This window comes from Strongylocentrotus purpuratus, unplaced genomic scaffold, assembly GCF_000002235.5.
Source record: "Strongylocentrotus purpuratus isolate Spur 01 unplaced genomic scaffold, Spur_5.0 spur5_scaffold_6, whole genome shotgun sequence".
Lineage (NCBI taxonomy): Eukaryota > Metazoa > Echinodermata > Echinoidea > Camarodonta > Strongylocentrotidae > Strongylocentrotus > Strongylocentrotus purpuratus.
This window is the reverse complement of record NW_022145612.1, coordinates 24,670,462-24,687,439: the sequence shown is the minus strand read 5'-3', so window position 1 is coordinate 24,687,439 and position 16,978 is coordinate 24,670,462. Positions and strand designations below refer to the sequence as shown.

The window sequence follows — 16,978 nt, the reverse complement described above, 5'->3', positions numbered from 1 at the left end:
GTAATAGTCTTGATTTTCAGACAATTGTACCGAATGGTCATACGTTTTATGCTGCGCAAATATTCAATCAGTTTAATCTTGGCCATCACAAGAAGTGGGTTATTGATGTAAACAAAATGCTCATGTACCCTTTACAACTCTTTTCATGTATGTTATTACCAAAGAAGAAAAAAGGCCAGTCAGTCACTCAATAGTGTCTGACAGTGAAGTCTAGCAAGTAAACGGGTTTCCTTGCATAATTTGAATACGAGGACACTGCTAACGTTTAAATTTCACAGATAGGACATACATGACATATTCATAATTCCTGCAAAGTTCTACAGAATTTGAGGTTGGCTGCAAAAGGGACATAGTACCTTTAAGAATAATGACTTTGGTGGACTGAAGCCTACTTTCAAACTTAAATTCTATTGTTAAAGGGAGGGAATAATACTTGGTGTTCTCTTAACCTTTTAGCTGCTTCTGTCGACTTATGGAACACGTCATCCACAATATTAGACTTTTTAAAGTATCGAATTTGCATTGTTCTCACAAACTTTTCGCTATCTTCTTTCCATTTTTTTCTTTTCTTTCCCGCTTCTCAGATGTGAAAGACATGAAGAAGATCCTTCATCTTGATGACTTTCCTCCCGGGGTTCGACGGGCTCCAAGCCGGTGGACAGCTTACAGAATCACGCATCAAGCCAGAACGCTTCGTGTTCCGACCAGCGAGATCTACGGCAAGAGTTTCCCGCACCAGTTCGCAGTCCTCCTCACCGTCAAACCCAAGGTTACGCTACGCAAAAACCGCGGAGATCCGTACGCCTTGCTTTTCACCGACGCTGGTGGCAACATTCAATTTGGCATCAAACTCGCAAAGACCCCTTCCGTCGTGTATAGTCAACTGGACGGGACGCTCAAGGAACTCAATTTCACCGATTATGTTTTGGATAGAAGTTGGCATTACATGGCTTTTAGTGTTAACAAGCATACAGTAACGTTGATTGCAGACTGTAAGCAAGTGTTCACACTCAATATTGAGAGGAGCGATCGAGCAACGATTGATGCTACGGGTACGGCATCAATCGGTGGTGGATATCGAGCAGTCAATAGTGCTTATTTTGAGGTAAATATCACATTTTCCTCGATATGTCATTGGTGATCTATACTGCATTATATACCTCACTTAAGAAATCCAGCCATCTGATTGGTCGAAATTGCATTCATAAACTTTAACTATTTCTGTAAAATTCCCAGTAACCATGGTTAAAACAGTTCTAAAATCCCAGTAACCATGGTTACCGGGAAAATAGTTCAGTCTCCATGGTTACCCCATAGGTTTACATGTTAAAAAATGGTCTGAGCGATCGAGGATACCGTACGTGTGCGAAGAATTGGTCGGCAATTTCAATACAATTGAATCTCGATCGATCTTACCGACAATTTTTATCTTGCATTGTTGACATGAAGACGAAAATAAACTTCCATTAAGCCAAAACAACATCTGCCGATAGATCTTGATCTAAGTTCGTGCCAATATGCATTGCAAAAGTAAAAAAAGGGCCCGTTTAATGGAGCAGCCGCGAAGCATCCACCACGCGAAGCCGTTTTCAATCCATTTTAATGTATATATTAAAGAAAACTGCTCGCTAAGGTAACAGAGCGCGATGGCCGAGCGGTTTAAGGCGGTGATTTTAGTTACATCACCTTCTGTACGCAAGAGATCGAATCCCATCCCGACAAAAGTTTTTTTTATTTTTTATTTTATTTTTTTATTTATTTATTTTTTTTTTTTTTCGGCATATAAAAGTATTAATGACTGCTTTAATATTCGAGAAATAGTTGTTTTTATATGCTCTCGGGAAGGTTACAATTGGGCTATTGCCCTCGGCACACCTCGGGGCAATATCACAATTCTAACCTTCCCTTGAGCGTATAAAAACAACTATTTCTCTCAAAGCGACATTAATAATATAATATACAACCAGAAATAAGCAGTGGAATATTAATGACAATTCAAAACATAATGAAATTTAATGGCGTCAAAGAAAAGTTAGTAAAACGAAAATCGTGGATAATAAAATATTATTTAATTTCATGATTATGCTATTACAGAAGAGTCCTTATCTTTATCTGATATTATCTTGAACTTGAATTGACAAGTCGATATATTGCAATTTAAATATTTGAATTTAATTTTCAGGGTGATATCGATCAACTGGTTTTGACGAATGACTCGTCAACCGCAGAGTTTCAGTGCCTGCCGCAAGAAAGACGTGTAAGTATGATCGCATACTCTATCGTTCTCTCTGCCCTGCTCCATGACCCCCCTCCCCCTCCCCCCTCCCCCCTCCCCCCCCCCCCCCCGCTCCCTCTCTTCCCCTCTCTTTCTCTCTCTTTCTCTCTCTCTCTCTCTCTCTCTCTCTCTCTCTTTCTCTATATAAATATATCGCTCCCCTAATTCTTGTGTTATTCAATACCATGTGAGTCTCCTTTTCTTTCTTTGCCGCTAAGTTGCTCATTAAATGCACAATCAAATGGTCTACTTTTATGCACACTTATGAGCTTTTAGAAACTATCTAGTCAGTCAACGAGACCCTCAATTTGCAAGACCATCTATAACACCTTCTAAAACCTGGAAAGATATGATAAGAACAGATGTTAGTCACCAGATGAAAACTGTAGTGTTATTCTAGTCGTATGAGCTTACTTCATCTCGTCAGGAAACGTACTATTAAATTTAGAAACACAAGGCATGATCATGGGGAATCCACATTTATTTATCCCTAATGAATATTACTTAACCATGAATTGTTCAAGGGAGTGTAGCCTGTCAGGGGCCAATCAGGTATACGACTACGGACGACGCGGCCGCAGTAATCACGTGCGTGCATCATACGCAAAACCGGAGCGTGAGGAGAAGTTCGATCTGTTTCGCGAACGCTGACCATTTAGAGATTAAGTCGCTGACTACTATTAATCAAGTCCATTCGTTTACGTGCAGTTGTCCAAAAGATGACGTAGATGGCGTTAACCAGTATTTTCCAAGCTATATTCCCTTTAAGTCATCAAAATTGTGCAGCAGGTGGAGTTTAACCTGGATTCTCTATTCACTCCCAGTTTCCCGACCTGCTAGACATTGCATCGACCGCGCCGCCCTCGAGCTCAGTGAACGGCATGGATACATCCTTCGACATCGATCTCGTGTACGACAACCTCTTCGATCCATTCCTCTTCATGGACACGGAAACGACTACGTCAATGCCCATGGACACCGTGTTTCCTTCGTTTTCGGAACCCGACATCACTGAGAATGGACTGCACGAAGCGAGTGGGTCTTTGACTAAGCCTCCGACTATGCCTTCGACCACTCGAAGGATAACTAAAAAGTAAAGTAACTTTAATAGAATCCTTATATCTGCAGAGAAACACGATTTTTATTGCAATTCAGTGTCGAACATGATTTAGAAATACAATTTTATTAAGTTTTCAAGATCAATAATTTATTTGGACAGGTGTGATAGACTAATAAAACATTAGGGCCAATAATAAACACACAGTACAAAATATGATTCAATGAAGGGGAAAAAACCTCCAGCTTTAACAAAAATGATGATCAAGTTTGACCACTGAAGAGAGAGAGAGAGGGAGGGAGAGAGAGAGAAGATGTAGAAAGATATTTCTTAGAAGAAAGCAATGAGAGCTAAGAAATTATGAAGGAAGAAGCAGATGAAGCAAACTGGAATATGCCGTGTTCTTTTTCTTTTCATGCTTCAGATTATGACTCAAAGACCAAGAACATCAACTCCTGCGTTGACGAAATTGACGGTGAAGTTGGACAATGGAGCATTTGGAGCCAACCAGTCAAACAGTGATGTAATCAAAGACATCATGGATCCTGAGGAATCGGTAGAGTTTGGAGTGGAGAGCGAATCGTCCATTGACAACAATCATGCGACAGCCGAACCTGTGTATGATGACAGCAGTCGGAGTTCAGCTGGACGTTCGGATGCTACCAAGAAGTATACGGATGACTCAAGGTACTGGACGATAACGCCCACGACGCCGACATCGCGGCGAGGACCAAGCGCGTACTCGCAGGTCAAGGTCTTACCTACGACGATCACGGAATCAACAACACACAAGATGACGACAACGACAAAGAAACCCACCACTGTTCCTTCAACTACCAAAGCTACAACAACGATGACAACCACTCCCGCGACGACAACAACACCAGCTTCCACCACAACCACTTCAGTGCCGACAACAAGAACTATACCAACAACCACCCCATTGTCGACGACATCGACTGTCTCTATGAAGTCGACGTCGGAGATGAATGATATCCTTGGTGATGCGGACGTTGATAATAACAGTGAAAGACCACTAAATGACGGTCTGATCCCTGCTCCCCCTGGTGATGCCCTTTCACCTGTTGCTCCTGCTATTGCTCAGCGTCCATCTATCTACCATGGTAGACCAATTGATGGTATGTATATGTATATATGGTATGTAACTTTGAATCAATATCTTATAACCAAGTACATAACATCGAATGTGTTTCTCGGTTTTAAGAATGAGGTCCCCTACCAAGGAAAATGGATGAATAAACTAATAATTACTTTTTAAAAATATCACAAAAATGTATTAGGTAATGTAAAGACAATAAATTTATTTTGGTAATAATGTAATGTAGGCGTAAATTTGGAAGTTTATCTTTTCTCGGTAAATTTTACCTGTACAACCGTATAATAACCCTTTTTTATAAGATATACGCTAACAATGTGATGTCTCGACGCTGTTGAACAATTTTTTTTTACAGAATGAATACATGATATTTTCGCTTCCTATGGAAGTGCCCTGTCCAGATGCATTGGCATAGCGCCAAATAAAAGCCGTTCATACAATTCATTGTTTAATCCTATATTTACCGTGTTGACCGGGTATTTCCCTTTCCGTAATCGAGTTCAAAATGGTTTTTTTTTTCTGATCACTTGAAACATTTTTTTTTACATGACTAGAAAATGCGAACTGGTCGACATGGAGCACATGTAGTCGGACCTGTGGTTCTGGGACCCGGTACCGGTACACAGTATGCAGCCCGGATTCGAAGCTGCCCGACTGCAGGACTGGACGCGGTATTGCAGCGCAACATAAATCATGTCAACTCAACAATGATTGCAAAGGTTTGTAACGATTTAAATCGTAGATGGTTCTCCTAGAGAAGGAGGATCGAACAGGCATCGGCTACTATAAGCTGTTGTGAAACATTTAAAAAGAGACAAACGAATAAGAAGCAGTGAAAGAAAAGTTAGACAAAAAGACATTTGAGAGAAAATATCAAAGTATTTTATTTTGATACATCACGCCAATTTAACCGCAATTAGGCGCGTACGCAGGGGGGGGGGGTTGTTGGGGGTAAACCCCCCCCCCTTTGGTAATTTTATGTTTGTAAACCCCCCTAAAAAAAAACCTAAAACCCCCCCCCCCCCTTTTGATTTTTTTTTTTTTTTTTTTTTTTATAATAAAAAAAAAAAATAAATAAATAAAAAATTATGCCCACGGCCGACCTAAAAAAGGTGACCTTCCCCCCCCCCCCAATTGAGCAAAATGTCAAATTTCCAAATTTCGAGACCCCCCCCAAAAAAGAAAAAAAGTGTCCTCTTACCCCCCCCCCCCCCCCCCCCCCCCCCTCGCTTATTCAGCGGCTGGCTGAGTCGTTGCGAAATTTTCGGACCGATTTATAAATGTTAACCCCCCCCCCCCCCCCCTTGAAAAAATCCTGCGTACGCGTCTGACCGCAATATAATGTATATGCCATTTTTAGAAATTTAGGATACTGAATTTAGAATTCATTCCCTCTCTCTCGAATTGACTATAACAGGTGTACTTAGGTGGAGCGATTGGGGTGCCTGCACCCAGACTTGTGGTTCAGGATTCGAGACTCGAGTGGCCATCTGCAGAGACATCGATTCGCATGAGAACTGTACTAAGGTCGGCCAGTTGATGATCGAGCGAAGGGGATGTGAGGGACTCTCTGAATGTCCAAGTAAGCCATCTACATTTTGTTTATCATCAATATTTGTTCCGTCATTGTCAACGTCATTGTCGCCATCAAGTTCCTCAACATCAACATCGTCACCGACATGATCATTGTCACTATTATCAGTAGAGTCATCATTGTATTGTATTGTATTTTTTCGGTCATTGAAAGATAAAAAGAAGACGGAGGGATGGCCCTACTCAGCGTTGTTAGCATAACAATGCTGTTTTACAGAGGGGTCCCTATAGACATAGAAAACATGAAAATAGATAGTACAGAAGTAAAGAAAACTTACATCATGCTATGTCAAAGTCATCATGTATAGTAAATATGGACCCCTATATAAAATCAGCGACATCATGTTGTTATTACTGAGCAGGGATATCCATCCGTATTGATTATAATGTATATCTTTTCACTTTGTATGTTTCATGTTGTTATTTTTTATATGGAAAATAACTGCTACTACTACTACTACTACTACTACTACCCTCATCAGCTTTTCCTTAATTGTAATTTCTCATCAGTATCCTCATTTTTCCTTTACATTTCGTTATGGTGACGAAGTTCTCTCGTTATTAATTTTAGAAGTTACCTAAGTCTTAAACTGACTTTACCTCTAAAAGAATGTGTTTACATGATCACTACCATGGATAACGTTGATAAATTCGAGTGAACAAACCGACATTGTTTATAATGCAGTCTGAGAAGAATAATGTTACGTGGGATCATGAGATTTTGCTAGTGCTGTCGTAGATGTGTATTAAATATTAAATAACTGAATATTTTAAGTGAGGTATTCTTCAACAATTATACATTAATTGATAATAAATTTAGCTTAATTGATCATTGATTAATTCATTTTTCTAAATTAAATTCTAGATTACTGTATTGGTGGATGTCTGAATGGAGGAACGTGTATGCCAGGAGGTGTGTGTCAATGTCTTGCTGGATATGAGGGACGAGTGTGTGAGACAGGTGAGATATGATCTTCCTTTTCTTTGTCATTTTTTATTTTTCTATCTCACTATTTTTAATTTCCATAATTTATGCTAATAAAATCTTGCTATATGATAATAATACTAATAATAATTACTATTTATATAGCGCCGGTATCCACCAGGTATACTAGCGCTCTACAAACAGCTACAAATTATTTTTTATCTCTGTCACCTCTCTTTCTAAAACACTTCTCTATCTCGTCTAATTTCTCTCATCTCCCTCTCTCTTTCTTTCTCTCTCTCTCTCTCTCTCTCTCTTCTCTCTCCCTCCCTCACTTCCTCTCTCTTTACCGCCTCTTTTCCAATCTCCCCCATCTCCCCCGTCTCTCTCTCTCTCGTTCTGATGCTACTTAACTTTGAAATATTTGCATTTCTTTCCCATATCCCCTTCTAAATTGTACTCTGACATCAAGAAGAAAGATATTATTAATGCCAGTCATTTGATAGGCAACAGGAGTTATCTATCATTTGCTTGTAATTGTTTGTAATTCATTTTCATGTTCCTCTTTATAATATTACATTTTCAGTTAATTTTACTAATTTTTATTTTTTTTATATTTTTTTTTTCTTCATTTTCCATCCATTTCACCACAAGTTTGCTGCATGTTATTTTATTTTTATCATCAGAGCTTTGTCAGCATTCATGTAAGAACGGTGGGAGGTGTGTGGGAAAGAACAAGTGTCTCTGCCCATACGGTCATTTACCACCGTTTTGTGAGCGTAAGTTGAAAGTAAAACATGTGCCTGTTTTCTGTTCTTTTCAGTTTATGTACTCATTGAAGGTTACAACATGAATACCACCCAGTCACACATTAGATCCGTTATTCATTGACGTTATGAAGAATTGATTTGGTAAATAGTCATTGAAGAAAAAATTATTTCCGTACTTTAACATCTTGAAAATAGTATGAAAAGAAGTGTTTCAAACCTGTCAATCGGCAGGCTTGATAAAACAATTTGTCAAGTCTCACTATTAATACAAAGAAGAATGAAACTTTTGTGGCGCTATATTCAGTTAATGCTATATATATTTTTAAATAATGCAAAATACTGCAATGGCGATATAGAAATACAATACATTTCCATTTCAATTTCTTGCCCTCGTTGTTTCGATGACTATTATATACTTTATCATGGTTATTTTATTCTATTTTGCTATGTTTTGTTTTCTTCTCAGCTCTTTGCAACCCTCCATGTCAAAACAATGGACGATGCATCCACCCTGGAAGGTGTGTCTGCCCTAAGGGATATACTGGTCCTTCTTGCAGTAAACGTAAGCTAGTTATAGTTGACAACTGAATTATTCAAATTTTTAATGTTTTTTTGTGTTTTTCGTAACTCAAGAATGAAGGATAGACTGGTCGAATTTGTGCCTTTGTTGACTACTTTTAAATGCAAGATTTAATACGTCACATTCTCAAAGAACATAAATCGGGTCAAATCCATTTTTCACACACTTAAAAAATACAAAAAGTGGTAAGGGCAGGGAGGTGTCCTCCCACGTCCCTGTTCACAGTATCCCCAATCCTTCTACTTTGCTTCCTCATATACCATCGCATAAATCATTGCGATTTTGGGGACACTATATTGCCATGTTTAATGAGAACATTAATTGATACCTATTTTATCACGTTAACATTTTCAGGACTTTTTTCCTTTTACAATCACTGAAATATTACATGAATTGGCCGATGCATTTAGGTTTCTCACAAGCGTACGGAGCATGCTTTATCTTGCAGCGATGTTAATATACAAAATATAAAGCCAAATGATGAAGACTAAATCGAGGAGAAAAGAATTCTCCTTGATTTAACATGAAATACGTAGGGGCCATGAAAAATTCTTCTTAAAACATATTATTATCATTATGTACCTTTCTTTTTCCTGTATGTTCATCTATACAGCGATTTGTCGGTCTGGTTGTTCGAATGGCGGCATTTGTGTGGCACCCGACCGATGTCACTGTCCCACCGGATACTCTGGACCAGACTGTAGTAAACGTAAGTCTCTTACCCTGGGGATTTCTACAGTTTTGTAAATAGGACTTAAGTCTAAGTTTGTGGGTCTAGGACAGATTAGACGTTTTATTTTTTAGTTAGTTGTTCCTTTGGTCTTACGTCTCATTTGTTCTATACATCCAACACGGTTATGAATATTGAGGGTAAATCAAAAGAACACCTCGATAAGCATGCATCTAATATAAAACAGAGGGCTTCTACCAATCGAAACAAACAATTCTTTCAAAAATATAAAAGATTTATCAAGAAAAGAGAAAGACCAAAAACACACAAATAGACAATATCAGGAATGAGAAAAGATAAAGTGTAACGATGAGCAAAGTGGACTCAGTTGATATAACAACAAAGGTAGTAAAAATATGAACAAAGAAAACAATTTGATGAATGGACTTTGAATATATTAAGGATATATGATATAATGCGTTTCTCTGTATCATGTAGGACTTAAATATTTTTGGTTCACTTTCACAGCTCAATGTAGTCCTCCGTGTGAGAATGGCGGTGTTTGTATACGAGCAGGGTTCTGTCGATGCCCAGCAGGCTACAGGGGTATGGGATGTCAAATAGGTAAGTAGATATCATTATTAAATCCATTAGTTCTTTTTAAAGTTATGTATTTTAGACTACCTGTACTAGATTTGTGGCAGTGCTATGATTTATTAAACTTTATTATCATTATCATCATGTGCAAGGTCTGTTTAATGACATCAATAGTCACGGCCCTCCATTTTTGCCTATTATCTGCTTTTCTTAGAAAGCTGGTTTTTGGCTATCAATTGGTTCAGGTTTTAAAACATTATACCTGTCTATAAACATAAAATACTACAATATCTGGTGTCATCAAATTGCCAACATGACAGATCATAATCAATATTTAAACTAATTAATTCTTTTTCCAAGGATTCATAATTCATGGCAACTTGTATTTATGATGTCTGTTATAAAATTATACCCATATCATTATGAACATAGCGAATAATATTATATCTGTTAATAAATGTCCACGTCATTAATTGGCTACTCACGACGTGCGTGTATGTATGAAGGTTGTACAGGGTTTCTTTGAGGAATATTATTTTATTTTATTTTTTAACTTTATAATAATGTTTGCTTAATCTTCCAGCGTACTGCAGACACTCGTGTTTAAATGGCGGGAGATGTTCTGGTCCAGATACCTGTACCTGTCCGAGAGGATACACTGGTGCTTTGTGTCGACAAAGTAAATATTACATCTTCACCCAACCCTTCTTTTTCAATTTATCCCTGTTTTGTTCATTTTTATATTACATAAATATTGTATTCCAAAATTTATCTCTATAACGGTATATCGGGAAATCCACCTACAATGTGGTCTAGTAAACCCTCGAAAAAAATTGTCAGAAGTCTCGCGAGACCAAAATGTCAGTCTCGTAGGCCGTCAATCTGGTGAACCCTCTAATAATTCTTTCAGAAGGTCCATGCGACTGGCGTTGTTGGTCTCATGGGCCTGGGCTGTCGATCTCGTAGGCTATTATAGCACGTTTATATATATCAGGTTCTGTCTATATCGAATTTAATTCGTTGTTTTTTTTTCAGTTGCAAATAAATAACGATGGAAAACACTATCTTTATAAAAGTGTCTTTCTGAATTGAATAAATTAACTAATTTGAACTGTCTTTTTACTCTATTTCTTTTTCCAGGTAAATGCCCAGGAGGCTGCCCAGGCTATTCACAATGTATTGGCCAAAACTTGTGTTCATCATTTGGACGTCACGTGGTGTCATCATCATCAACGACGAGGAGGTAGGCAACGAGTAACGTCATTAAAGCTCTCTTATTCGAGTATTTGTATTTCCATCGTAAGGGTTCTATCAAAATAGTACTGTAAAAGTGTTACACTCTAAAAACTAATGTGTTACTATACCCTGGTTGAAATGCGGATTTTTCCGTATTCATCCGTATATCATTATCAAAGGTGTATCATTTGCAGCATACCTTAGAGGTGGATGGTAATACGACTTTTAGTGGGTCTATGCGATACTGTTCCACTGTAAATAAATTATGAATCATGTCTGAATGCAATGTCATTTTCATAAAGATAAGATAAGGCTACACGGAGGAATATTAAAGGGTATTTCTTTTATTTACTGGTAGTGGAGCAGTCCACATTAACCTACGCCATACTCAAGCTAGTTTCTGCCAAGTTATACTAGCGAGAAGGAAGATAAAACATTGAACATGGAATTAAAGGATATTCCAACCCTCGTAATGAGTTCATTTGAGTGAAAGAAAAATCTGAGAAACAGAACGATGAAAGTTTGAAATGAATCGGACCTATAATAAGAAATATACAAATGTTTGAAATATGAAAACACTTCATCCATGCAAATCTCAAATTGGCAAAAGTGATTACAACTTTAATAATGTATAAATTTCTTATTTTTTTTGTCAGTTTTCGTTCAAACTTCACCAGTCTACTTTTCTGATTTTTCTCCATTGCTTTAGAGCTGTTTGCTATTAGGGTTGGATTTCCCTTAAAAGTGGGACTGCACTACTTATATCTACTTGCGCCCTCAAAATAGCCAACAATGCCTAAAAGCAGTACTGTTGGTCCCCCATGATCCCCTTTTTCCTATGTTATTTGAGAGCTGATTTGATAAGATAACCACCTGTCAGTGACCACGCAGGGTGGTCTAATCCCTCCTGGCCAAACTTGTACAGATGGGCTTTAATAGAAATGTGTTTATTCTTATGTTATATAACAGGAGACAGTGGTGTCCCTTGCAGTCGTTTATAGAGACGTACACTTTCACATACATCAAGCCAGCTATACAGAAGTACAGAGTGCGATGCGGACAATATGGTTTAAAAACATGCGAATCAACAAGGTAAAATCATAATATTCAAAATAGCCTTTAAATTAAAATGGGTTAAGGATATAGAGTGGTGAAGTGTGACGTCATCAAAAATCTATTTTTAGAATTTCTCAATTTTTTCTTCATATTCCGAAAGAACACCAAAAATAATGTCCAAATGTAGAAAACCAATTGAATATGTTAAATATTGGCTGAGTTATGACCATCCGAATGAATATATGTCCTATGGGAACTCAGTGTTATATGCTCTGGCTCCTAACCATTAGGAGCCAGAGCATATAACACTGAGTTCCTATGGGGAGTATCTTTATTCAGATGGTCATATCTCAGCCAATATTTAACATATTCAATTGGTTTTTCGACTTTTGGACATTGTTTTTGATGTTCTTTCGGAAAATGAAGAAAAAAAATTAAGAAATTCTAAAAATAGATTTTTATGACGTCACAGCTTCGGTACTCTATATACAAGTAAATTTGTAGAAAATGATAATATGAAAAAAATAATATTAATACTTTTTGGCACCATGGAAAGCCTATAGTAGCGGTAGAAGTAATAATAAAGCAAGTCAGTGTCACCCCAAAGTATCGTTTGTAAGTAATATGTTTTCCCTATTGTCTTTATTAGTTTCTCCAATTCTGAATGATTGCACCACATCTGGTTAGCGTAAAGGATAGAACAAATATTTATTGCAGATCACAACTCAAATTCGGTTCAACATGACTTGTGTACAATTTTGCTTGCTAAAGTCCATTCAAGAAAAGTTAAAGTTTATTTATCAAATATATATATATATATATATATATATATATATATATATATAATATGCATATCTACGATCAATGATATATGTTAAGGAAATAATCAATTTCTCTCTCTCTCCCTCTCTCTTCATACAGGATCATTTATCAAGTTGGTTACCGCCAAAATCGAAGGACCGGTTATAAATGCGCCCCTTACGGTTGATCAAGATCGGAAGTTTTTTAAAAGTCCGTCTTCTGCGCTCATGCCGATCACAGTTCTTACTCAACGTGGAAACAATGATGTGCCTCTTAATAATGGAATTGATGATTTCTATTTTACAAACTGACTTTATCTGAAAATGGTGCTCGTTTTTATATTTATATTGCATTTTTGTGAATATGTGAATATTAGGCCGTTGTGTGTACTGTGGAGAAAAGGGGGTATTCTATGCAAAACATAACTCGTTCGTGATAAAAGACTTGGGAATTAGTAACCAAAAATGCTATTATTAAATTACTATCATGTTTGTTCAGACACCTGTATTGATAAAACTGAAATAATACATATCTTCCATATCATGTTGCCATTATGCTGCCTTCGACGATCGATATTAGCAAAATATGGCACTAAACATTGCTTCTTCTGCAAGTTTATATCCTTAAGCTAGTGAAAATCAATTTTCCAGAGCCGTTTCGGGTGAGAAATGATTCGTCAAGTACCAGGTATAATGCCGAAGTCCTGGGCAGTCTTCCATATTTTGAGTTATCTGCGATTGGTCGCAAATCCATGCAATCTTGAACAATCTCCAGCCTTAGATTCTTAAGAATAGAACTTATTTAAGTTATTTTGGTTGATGCATTTCGACTATGAACTATGCAAATTTTAACATCACCATCTCTACTTATGGGATCTTGATTATGTACCATCCGTGTTCGTGTGTATTTAAAAATCATTTTTATTAACTTTGTGCTGCTGCATTTAAAGAGGCCTTACATGATTTTCAAAATGCAATGCTAAGAATGAATGTGTATCAGTTTGTAAATCGATATCCATACATTATTAATGACATTTGTGATCGTGATCGGCATATGTTTAAATCTCGTTTATTTTCTCGTTTGCTCTGAAATAGCCAGTGTGGAATAAGAGTTACAGCGCTTCAAAATTGATCCGAGGTCGCTCATTCATTAATATCAAAATCAGTTATCTTCCCAATCCTCATAACGTTTGATTTTGTACTCTCTGAACATTTTTTTTCCATTTACAGATACTTACACGTATGTAAACAATCAGTTTTCTTTCAGTGACAATGTTGTGCCTTATTATCTGATAACCTATGCAAGTTACGTTTTGCATTGCTAGTCATGATCCTTGCTCTGAACCACAAGACAAGCTTTGCTGTGACCGAAAAAAAAATAGAGAGAATAATCGGAACATCAAGGTAGATCATCAGCCCACTAGACCGGGTGCCCATGAGACCGATACCGACCATCTCGACATGTCGGTTCCTTGTGTCTTGGTCTAGGGAACCCTCAGATAACTTTTCAGGCCATATCTGTGAGATAGTCCTGTGGGCTGTGCAGTCTCGTGAGCTGTCAGTCTCGTGACCTGTCAGTCTCGTGAGCTGTCAGTCTCGTGAGCTGTCAGTCTCGTGAGCTGCAGTCGAGACGAATTATGCAATGCTATTGGAGACATTAATGATAAAATCAGGCTGACGTCACTCTAATTCAGTCAATGATTCACATTTAGGCTGAAGCTGAACATATTTGTTATATTCATGTTTATGATGAAGAGCAGGTGGCCCTTTATTATGCAGTTGTAATGTAGATATTTATACTTAAATTTATTTGATTAAAATATAATTTTTTTCTTCAAACTTATTAATTTTTCATAATCATACATGTATGTATTTTAGCTGATTCGCCGTAGTTATTACCTATTTTCATCGAATATTACATCATAATACTAGTTAGAAGTCAGAAATTAGAAAGAAAATGCTTCGATTCGCTGAAATAAGAATAGTGTAGATTATGCAGCGGACTATCTAAGTTTAACAAATGTTAAAGTTGTTGTTTTTTGTCAACCGTTCAAATTTGTATGAACATTGTGCAAAGATGTTGATATATTTTTACCTGTTTACTTCAAAAATACAATAAATGTATGTTATTAGTTGAATAAAGTACACCATATGATATCAACTATATTAAAATGAATACCACCTGCATCCCTGGGAGTAAAGCATATTAAATGATACATTGTATATTTTTAGATTCTAAACATGTCTTGCTCCTAGCATAATTATTTACTTATGTGCCATTTTTGTTTATGCATCTTAGAAATGAATATTTATTATGAGGTTTTGTTCACACCTTCTTCTACTTTGTTATTTTACTCTTCTCAATATACAAACTATCCCGTTATCATAGGGGAAACATTATAAGATTAATATTTTCTTTCTGTGTTATAACATCAGTATTACTATGATTGCTGCTACACACTACTACTATTATTACTACCACTTCCACTAATTTATCAACTCTTAAATAGACGTTCAGTATTGGTACCAGGACGATTTACTAAAATCTATGCTGTAAGTCAAATTATTCAACTCTGTTTTTCCTAAATGTGGTGTTTGAAGATGAAACTCGTCCTCATCAGGCGATATAGATTTGTCATGACAACTTTTCACGTGTCATTTTGAATGTTGTAAATTTATTCTGTGTAATGATAGTTCTTTTTGTACACTTTCTTTTTGATGAAATGAAATAAAACATATTTTGTGTGAATATGTGCTGACTTATTTGGTTCATGTAATTTATTTGTCGAATTTAAGTGTAAAACCTATAAACCTTATAACACTATACACAATATCGTTTACACTATTCTTCTCTCCCCCCCCCCCTCTCTCTCTCTCTCTCTCTCTCTCTCCATTTTTTTACGAGACTGCCCTTCCGAATATGATTATTATTATTCTCATATTATCATCTCTTAAAAATAAAAATCTATAGTAATAAATGTGAAAAATATTTGGATAAGCAATGGCATACATTCATTATCATACCTCACTGTGAGTCATCTTGCGGAACTATAATAAGGTCCGTCACTTTGATTAGTTGACTGCAATGCGCAGACTGTACGATATTAACCTGTTAATGTCAACAAAATCATCATTTCGGGTCACTGGGAGGAAAGATCAATGCTTAAGTAAATCAACTTACTGATTAAACACATCCCGCCCCTTACATGTATCGCTGTGTACCATGTAACGAAAAAAATATGATTATGATAGTGTACATTGCGACATTACATCATAGCCCTATAGATAATATATGCAAAATACTTGTTTTTGAAAAAAAAATCTTTCTAGGCACACGTCTTGTTATCAAAGCATTATTGATATCAATGCTTCTTTTCGATACAAAGTATGTCCTTTAGAATAATAATAATTGTACTATGCAACTTCATTTTTGTTTCACAATGAAGTCAAACACATGTTGAGAATGAAAGTATATATTGTTACATTACACTTGATGACCTTGTAGCCCCTCCTATTGAGTCTTCTCTCAATTCTAACACCACCACCATACACGCACCACCATACACGCACTACCACCACCATCCAACCGCTGCCACCACCATACAACCGCCACCACCACCACCAACCCCACTATCACCAACAGCACCCCACCATCACCTCCTCCACTACCACCAAAACCCCCACAACCAGCAACACATACAGCAGCACCACTTTCACCACCACCACCACCAACAAAACCACCAACACCACCACCACCACAACCACCAACACCACCACAACCACCAACACCACCACCACAACCACCAACACCACCACCACCACAGCCACCAACACATACAGCACCACCACCACAGCCACCACCAACACCAAAACAACACCAACAACACCAACACCATCAAACACAACACCACCACCACCACTATACCACACCTAATATGGACATGAACCCATATTAGTCGGGGTGTCGTCTTTGGCCCAAATGTCGATTTTCAGTTTAAACAGCGTATACATATGAAATACTAATAATGACGATTGACGATACGTCTGATCGAGAAATTCCCTGATAACCTAAGTCCATCATATTTGGGAGTTGAATCTCGTTGGAAAATCAGATCGTTTGTCATCGAGATTTTTATTAAATCTTTAAATCACACATCCGATCATTCAAAATATCTTACTAATAAATTGAATGTTTCTGAAATGCACACGTTGCCACTTCTCAGATTAATCGTGCTCCGTCCCAACATTTTTTGCTCTAAAACTTTACATTTTGCTTCATTATTCTTGTCTTTAAAAAATCCT

At 37.1% G+C, this 16,978-nt stretch overlaps 2 protein-coding genes across 4 annotated transcripts in view; both read left to right on the top strand.

Annotated features, from left to right (window-relative positions):
• The window catches only part of LOC115929858 (collagen alpha-1(V) chain-like), a 51,379-nt gene extending 48,007 nt beyond the window's left edge, over positions 1-3,372 (top strand). The window contains exons 3-5 of the mRNA XM_030999934.1: positions 585-1,105; positions 2,183-2,257; positions 3,100-3,372. Coding sequence (XP_030855794.1) covers positions 585-1,105; positions 2,183-2,257; positions 3,100-3,372 — 869 coding nt within the window. The remainder of the gene's footprint in view (positions 1-584; positions 1,106-2,182; positions 2,258-3,099) is intronic.
• A 386-nt stretch (positions 3,373-3,758) lies between these two features.
• On the top strand, positions 3,759-14,055 carry LOC105441061 (tenascin-X-like). Of its 3 annotated transcripts, XM_030972816.1 has the most exons (13): positions 3,759-3,971; positions 4,020-4,471; positions 5,004-5,168; positions 5,867-6,031; positions 6,908-7,003; positions 7,654-7,746; positions 8,204-8,299; positions 8,931-9,026; positions 9,516-9,611; positions 10,168-10,263; positions 10,725-10,827; positions 11,790-11,912; positions 12,798-14,055. In XM_030972816.1, the coding sequence occupies exons 1-13, from the start codon at positions 3,760-3,762 to the stop codon at positions 12,862-12,864; spliced, it is 1,860 nt and encodes a 619-aa protein (XP_030828676.1). In that variant the 5' UTR covers position 3,759; the 3' UTR covers positions 12,865-14,055. The 3 variants fall into 3 exon arrangements, with proteins under 3 accessions (XP_030828676.1, XP_030828675.1, XP_030828677.1); XM_030972815.1 differs by having other exon boundaries at positions 3,759-4,471; XM_030972817.1 differs by lacking the exon at positions 7,654-7,746 and having other exon boundaries at positions 3,759-4,471.
• The last annotated feature ends 2,923 nt before the right edge of the window (positions 14,056-16,978 follow it).

Coding starts and splice junctions, on each gene's coding strand:
- LOC105441061 (XM_030972815.1), top strand. CDS start 3,760: ATGACTCAAAGACCAAGAACATCAACTCCTGCGTTGACGAAATTGACG. Junction 9,612..10,167: donor GGGTATGGGATGTCAAATAG/GTAAGTAGATAT, acceptor TTAATCTTCCAG/CGTACTGCAGACACTCGTGT. Junction 10,828..11,789: donor TCATCATCAACGACGAGGAG/GTAGGCAACGAG, acceptor GTTATATAACAG/GAGACAGTGGTGTCCCTTGC.